We start from the raw sequence: 8,065 nt of genomic DNA on the forward strand, positions 1-8,065 counted from the left end.
CCCCATCTGGCAACCCTCATCTGACCATCTGGAACAGATGCCTATCCGTGTTTCTCAGAAATGGACTCATTCTCCACTCCATTTGCAGCTGATAAGCACTTTGGACAACAAGCAAGAGAGCTTTCCTCAAACTCAGTTCCTGTTCCCCACTCCCCTGTAATGTTTATCAGTTTGATAACTACTTTATAAGTGATAGTGTGAGTGAGGGCAGCTACCTGAAGCCATTATAGGCAAAATTACCTACCATCTTTCTAGCCTAACATTTGACTCCAATTTGGAGAACAGCATACAGATTATAGAGGGAAAAGTACTGCATTAGACCTGTCTTATTTTAGAAATAATAATTAGTATTGTGTCCTTCCCCAATATATCCACAATTAGTTTTTATAATAGGAAAACTTAACATTTGTATAACACAGGCAAGAGTACTTTCATATCCATTCTCATTTGAACTTCACAGTTCTAGGGCAAAAATCACCTTTAAATGTTCGCTCTCACTTTAGTAACTTTATTGCCAAGTCTTGTTTCTGAGACCTTGCCATTGGAGGCTCCTGCTTTCTGTTCTAATTACAGAAGATAATGTATTTCTTCCACATACCCCCTCTTGCCTCTGCCTGAAGGCACAGGGTATGCAGGGGCCCCTTTTTAGCATGTGGCTGGAGACCCGAAGCAACTGAACCCCCAGAACAGATGCTCGCTCGTCTCAAGGAAGCAGTGAGCTCTTTGAGGATCTTGAGACCAGATTGAGAGTCTCCAGGGCCTTGATTTTTTTTTATTTACCTCCTCCCTTCCCATTTAGGAATAAGTCACGTTAAGAGTATTTCTTCACGGCTAACTTTTGCTCTTTTCTTTCCTCCATTCTTTCGTGTCCTCTAGGTGTTTGTAGAAGTCTATAATCTGACTGCAGACCCAGACCAGATCACTAACATTGCTAAAAGCATAGACCCAGAGCTTTTAGGAAAGATGAACTATCGGTTAATGATGTTACAGTCCTGTTCTGGGCCAACCTGTCGCACTCCAGGGGTTTTTGACCCTGGGTAAGTTTCCTTTCCGTTCATTTACTTGGCCAAGTTTTTTCTAGTAGCCATGCTGTTCTTGAAGGCAAAGGGAGCTCTTTTTGCTGTGAGATGATGATTCTTCTGCTTTAGAGGGAATACTGTGTTCTTAGTGCATCAGCCCGTTGTGCTGGGAAAATCAAGCTTTTGAAACTTTTGTTCTCCACTGCCAGTTGGTACTTTAGCCAGAGGTACAGCCCTGCTCCCCACCAAACATGGGGCTCTTCTTAATTTCCTGCTGTGATTATTGTCATGGTACCACTTGTTTGCATTGGTGACACTTGGGGCTTCTTTAAGTAAGCTGCTGCCCTGCTCCCTAGAGCTTCCAAGAGTATATGCCTTCGTTTCATTTCTCAGAAACCCCTACTACAGAAACTTGAATGTTTGCTGGTGAATTTAATATATTAAACACACAATGAAAATAGAAGGTGTAAACTCAGATGTTGAAATATGTAAGCCCACTGCACGATATGGAGGTATGAAGGATGTTTAGCTACCACCTGCTAAGTCAGATTTGTTCCCCACATGGTCCTTCTTAGTAACTTTTCAGCAGTAACACTGGGTGTCAGTACACCATGCATTTGAGCTGCTGGTGGCAGGAAGCTTGTCATTTATCTTTTGCTTGAAGATCATGAAGTTTAAAAATCAAACTTCCACTGGGAAAGGAATATTTTAGTTCTTACCTTCAGACTGTAGGAGAGGGAAGAATGATGTCCTAAGTTGATGGAAAGTTATCACTTAATTTTTTAGCCATCTTTGTATTAAATTTTATCTTTAGTCCAAATTAGAGACAAATGAATGTGAATGAGTAGAAAAACTCGGTGATAGACTATTCATTGTTTGCTTTTAAATAATGTATGTAGTGCCAAAGTGGCATGGACACCAGTAAACTAAAGCCAGGTAACAATATAAAAAGATAATATTTATTATTTTATATCACTTAAATAACTGTTTTTATATGGATAATCCCATTAGTACAATAAGAATGGTCAAGAATTTTGACCATTGGTCTTTCCTTTGGTCTTTCCTCCAAGTTAGTGAAATAGATCCTAGCTTGGTACCAGTTACCTGAAATAGGAAGTCCAGTCCCTAAAATAAAAGCACAAGACTTCCAGTTTACATGTACTGACTTTGCAATTTCCAACAGTTACTTAGCTCGAAACCAAATTAAGTTAGATGTCGATAGCAGTTAATGTTTTTTAATCATATACTCTCTGGCTGACTCTGGGAACTGAAAGCCAGCATCTGATTAAATCTTAAATGGAGGGTCAAGGGACTGGACCTCTTGGATTATGATGTGTGGCCAAACAGTCCCTGACCACACCACTGCCAGGACATGGACCTGCCAGGCTAGCATCTGGTTGGCCAGTGCAAGGTAGATGGAGCCAGCTGTCTGTTTCTTCTGAACATCTGGCTCTAAGTGTTAGAATTCATAGAATTTCCACACAGCCCTTAGAGCCCAAATGGGTAAATTTCAAATGAGGAAATTGAGCTTGCAGTTGTGATTTGCCCAAGGGTCACCCTATAAGGAAGTGAATACATTATTTCCTAAGCAAATTTTGTTTGGTTTTTAACTGCAACAAATTGTCTTCCTCACATTTTAGAAGCTTATAACTAAAGTTCTAGATGCTGGCTTTGCTGATATTAGCCTGAACTACTTAAACTTAATCTGATTTTCTGTTTTAAATTCCTTAGCCATGATTATTACTTTCCTATCAAACATTTGGGCCCGTTGAGTCCTCCAAAATGGGGTCATCAGACCAGATCCTGTGAGCCCGATCTAGCCCCACCTGCTGGAACACAGCCTCACACATTGCTTTACCTGGTTTCGGCTGCTTGTGTGCTTCAGCAGCAAAGGAGAATGGTTGGGACAGAGACTGTATGGCTCCCATACCCTAAAATATTTATTATCTGGCCCTTTACAAAAAATATTGGTCAATTGCAGTTCTAAAATGCAGTAGTCCCCCCTTATCCACAGAGGATCTATTCCAGAACCCACAGTGGATGCGTGAAGCCCCAAGGATAGTGCCAGTCCCAGTTGTCATCAGTCGGAAGATGTTTCCGTTCATGTCTTCTACCCACAAATTTTATGCCTTTTCCATCTTAACTAAGCTTTTGTCATGCAGTGTGGCCCTAACTTTTGCAGTTTAAGGTGTGGCAGCAAAACTAGAATTCGTTTTTCCTTCTTCATAATTTCACAGATAGAAGATTCATTCCTGGCTGGGCACGGTGGCTCACGTTTGTAATCCCAGCACTTCGGGAGACCAAGGCGGACAGATCACATGAGCCCAGGAGTTCTAGACCAGCCTGGGCAACATGGTGAAACTCTGTCTCTACAAAAAAAAAAAAAAAAAAATTAGCCAGCTGTGGTGGCACATGCCAGTGTTCCCAGCTACTCTGGAGGCTAAGACAGGAGAATCACTTGAGCCCGAGAGGTGGAGGTTGCAGTTAGCTGAGATTGTGCCACTGCACTCCAGCCTGGGCGACAGACTGACTGTGTCCCCCTGCCAGCCCCCCACCAGAAATGACTCATGCTTATGGTCTTAGCAGTCTTGCTGTACGATTTTTTCTTTCCTTATTAAGTCAAGAGCGTTCACTTTTTCACTTAAAGGAAGCACTTTATGGCTTCTCTGTGGCATTTCTGAATTGGCAGCACCACTATTCTTGTGGTTTGGAGCCATTATTAAATAAAATAAGGGTGACTTGAACACAAGCACTGTAATAATGTAACAGTTGATCCACCCCTACTCCCTCAAAAGAAAAAAAATCTCAAATCTTGCTGCCTTCTGACACCTTTCAAGATTAACCTACTTGTTTTTCTCCTCTTGACTTGCACTGTGTAACTTTGTGTGTGCTGACTGGTGATGGAAATGTTCGGAACTGTTGAGGGCTCATGTTTTGTACCATAGACTTTCTCACTAGAGTCCCTTCTGGTGATTTGTTTCTTTTACACCCCTTCCTGCTATCCTTTCCACTGAATAATATTCTGAGTGAGAAGCTAGTGAGAGCTAATGTTACATTTGGTTTTTCGTCCCCAGATACAGATTTGACCCCCGTCTCATGTTCAGCAATCGCGGCAGTGTCAGGACTCGAAGATTTTCCAAACATCTTCTGTAGTGACCTCACACAGCCTCTGCAGATGGATCCCTGCACGCCTCTTTCTGATGAAGTGATTGTAGTAGGTGTCTGTAGCTAGTCTTCAAGACCACACCTGGAAGAGTTTCTGGGCTGGCTTTAAGTCCTGTTTGAAAAAGCAACCCAGTCAGCTGACTTCCTCGTGCAATGTGTTAAACTGTGAACTCTGCCCATGTGTCAGGAGTGGCTGTCTCTGGTCTCTTCCTTCAGCTGACAAGGACACTTCTGAGGTCTTTGTTCTCACTGTATTCTTTTTGTCCTGGGGCCACAGTTCTTGATTATTCCTCATGTGGTTAGAGTCTGAATTTGTAAACCCATTCAGATAAGTGGCAGTACTTTAGGACACACACACACACACACCTTTTGATATATAAGCTTGACCTAAAATCAGAGGACCTGTGTAGCATTTCAGATTGAGCACTTCACTATCAAAAATACTAACATCACATGGCTTGAAGAGTAACCATCAGAGCTGAATCATCTGAGTAAGAACAAGTACCACTGTTGATTGATAAGTAGAGATACATTTTTTTATGATGTTCATCAAAGTGTGGTAAGGTTGCAAATTCAAAACATGTCACCCAAGCTCTGTTCATGTTTTTGTGAATTCTAGGCTAGTGCTGCACTGAAATAGAGCAGTAAGCTTGTGATAAAGGCCAATTCCAAGTAGCTCTTGAAGGTGATAGTCATCTACTTTCCAGTGGCTGCCAACCACAGGGAGTGCCAGTTAACAGTGGAAAGATTGAGGCAAGGTCCCTTCTCTTGAGACTCCCCTCTGAGATCTGAAAAATGAAGTGGCTTAGGAACATCAGCAGTGAAGAACTGCCAAGAGTTGGTGAAGTTTGTCTCTTCTGAGGGCCTTCTGAAGACAGGGCTCTTGAACAGACAAGTGGAAGGGCTGTACCGGGGATAAAGGAAGGGTTTGTCCAGCAGGGAGCTTGAATTTCAGTTCCATGCATGAAGCTGTTGGCTCTATCTGCATTTTTCTGTCAATTCTCTTCATTTAAGACGGAAAATTTTCTTACAGTTGATGCAAAGTATCAACTACTTTACCCTACCTTCTTCCCTTTTAGATGGGTTCTTCCTGAGTTTTGGAGTCTTGTATCATTATCAGTATTTCCCTGTCAAAATCAAATCTATTCAGGTTTCTTCACTGTTGAGAACACCTAAATGTTTTTATTTTTGAGAAGGGGGGACAGAGTCTCACTATGTCACCCAGGGTGGAGTGCAATGGCATGATCTCATCTCACTGCAACCTTTGCCTCCTGGGTTCAAGCGATTCTCCTGCCTCAGCCTCCTGAGTAGCTGGGATTATAGGCACGCACCACCATGCCCAGCTAATTTTTTGTATTTTTAGTAGAGACGGAGTTTCACCATGTTGGCCAGGCTGGTCATGAACTCCTGACCTTGTGATCCACCCACCTCGGCCTCCCAGAGTACTGGGATTACAGGCATGAGCCACCACGCTTGGCCAAGAACACCTAAATTTTTGTGTCTCTTGGCTCAAAAACCAGTTCCGTTTCTAATGTTGTCCTCACAAGAAGGCTAATTGGTGGTGAGACAGCAGGGGAGGAGGAAGAGCTGTGGTTTGTAACTTGTTCAACTCAGGCAATAAGTGATTTTAGCTTTATTTAAAGTCTTCTGTCTAGCTTTAAGCACTTTGTAAGACATGGCTGAAAGTAGCTTTTCTATCAGAATTGCAGATAGTCTTGTTGGGCTAACAGTCATTGGATTTATTCCTTTACCTCACATGATCCCAGCAACCGTGGTGGTATCTAGAGGTGAAACAGGCAAGTGAAATGGACACCTCTGCTGTGAATGTCTTAGAGAAGGAAATTCAAAAAATGTTTTAACTGAAAGCATTGTTGAATATGGGTATCGGCTTTCTTTTTCACTTTGATTCTTAACATTATCAGTCAACTTCCACATTAATGAAAGTTGACCATAGTTATTTCCAAATAAAAAGAAACCAACTCTTACCAGGTCTTGGACTGTGATGTCATATTATTCAGTTTTATGCTGGTTCCTGAGCAGAACTCATAAGAGTGACATAGTCAGCTGCTGACGGCACCTCAGCCACGCCGCTCTTACTCAGTTCAGTGGGTGTGCTTGCGTGGTAGGATGTGGTGCGGCCCTCTCTACGCTCTTCTATTTTTGGTATATTTCCCATCTAACCTTCAAATAGCTTCCAATTCTTTTTTTCTTGGACTGGCTTCATTCTGAATTTGTGCTAAAATAATCTTTCATAAAGAGACCTCAGTTTATAGCGTAACAGACTACACAATGCACTGATGTTTTCATAATGTTTAAGGGACCCACTGCAAGAAGCTTGCTGCCTCCTTTTAATTGTATTCATTTAGATTTTGATTTTCCACGTTAAGAAGGTGAGGTCCATGTTGGTGCCCTTCAGAGTAGAGAACCATGTAAACATTAGGAATGAACAGAGGCCTTAGGAATGAATAGAGAGTTTGCCTTATACAATTTCCTGTTACAAAGCTCTCCCTGTCATGCAAAGTAGGGAACACCTTTTGAGCATCTTTGAATTTGACAAATGGTGCTGTTGCAAACACTTTGTTTTTTTGAGATGATGAAGTCTCGCTGTTGTCACCCCGGCTGGAGTGCAGTGGCGTGATCTCAGTTCACTGCAACTTCCACCTCCTGGGTTCCAGCAATTCTCCTGCCTCAGCTTCCCAAGTAGCTGAGATTACAAGCGCCTGCCACCCCGCCTGGCTGATTTTTTAATTTTAGTAAAGACGGGGTTTCACCATGTTGGCCAGGCTGATGGAACTCCTGACCTCAGGTGATCCACCTTTCTCGGCCTCCCAGAGTGCTGGGATTATAGGTGTGAGCCACCGTACCCGGCCTGCAAACACATTTTAATTGACAACACTAGGGCTCTTGTACAAAATAGTAATGATAGCCACGGAAGTTTTACCTTATTCTATGAGACGTGTTCTTAAACTTATTAAGTGTCTAAACTAAGGTTTAGTGCTTTTTTAAAGGAAAGTTGTCCCAGGATTCATACTAAAGAAAGCAAAAGTTAATTCAACTGATCCACCAATGGAATTAGATGGGTAGAGTTGGGTTCTTGAGTTTTACCACCACTTAGTTCCCACTGAATTTTGTAACTTCCTGTGTTTGCATCCTCTGTTCCTATTCTGCCCTTGCTCTGTGTCATCTCAGTCATTTGACTTAGAAAGTGCCCTTCAAAAGGACCCTGTTCACTGCTGCACTTTTCAATGAATTAAAATTTATTTCTGTTCTAGTGGGAATGTGTCCTTTGTTTTAGTTCACAAGTAGTAATTTTGACAAGATGCTTTCTTCTGATGCAGTTTGTTTTAATCACTCACCTAGTACTGGAAATGGGCTTTCTAGTCAGATCCTATAGTCTCTACCTGTATAGCTCTTTCTTACATACGTGGCCCCTACTGATAACCCCTGAATGAAGCACCATATAGAAAATATTTCCTGATAAATCTTTATGTATTTACAGCTTTGGAGAAAAAGTGTTATCTTGGCTGGCTTTCAGACAGACTAAGCTTGCATTCAAAGGTGCTTTGCAATGTGATCCATTGCTCTAGATGAGAAATGACTTCTTATGGGGTCAACAAACTTCTTAAAGGGATAGACGGCCAGTATTTTAGGCTGCCAGGCCATGTGTTCACTGTCACAGCTATTTACTTCTGCTGTTATAACACAAAAGTAGCCATAGACAATGGATAAGTGTGTGGCTGTGTTCCAATGCAATTTTATTTTCAAAAACAAGTAGGTCATAATTTGCCAACTCCAGAGCTTATAGGTTGCCTCATATCTTAGCAATTCTGAAGACCACATAGAAAACAATGTTAGACACTCTTAAAATTGCCAGATTACTA

General features: G+C 41.9%; 1 protein-coding gene across 2 annotated transcripts in view; it reads left to right on the plus strand.

Moving 5' to 3' along the window:
* GNS (glucosamine (N-acetyl)-6-sulfatase) overlaps positions 1–7,455 on the plus strand; it is a 45,658-nt gene extending 38,203 nt beyond the window's left edge. For both annotated transcript variants that reach the window (XM_032173155.2, XM_058426629.1), the window contains exons 13-14: positions 877–1,037; positions 4,094–7,455. In XM_032173155.2, the coding sequence (XP_032029046.1) occupies positions 877–1,037; positions 4,094–4,172 (240 nt within the window). In that variant the 3' untranslated portion in view covers positions 4,173–7,455. The remainder of the gene's footprint in view (positions 1–876; positions 1,038–4,093) is intronic.
* Positions 7,456–8,065: the final 610 nt, after the last annotated feature.

The sequence above is a fragment of the Hylobates moloch genome, unplaced genomic scaffold (genome assembly GCF_009828535.3).
Source record: "Hylobates moloch isolate HMO894 unplaced genomic scaffold, HMol_V3 SCAFFOLD_13, whole genome shotgun sequence".
Classification (NCBI taxonomy): Eukaryota; Metazoa; Chordata; class Mammalia; order Primates; family Hylobatidae; genus Hylobates; species Hylobates moloch.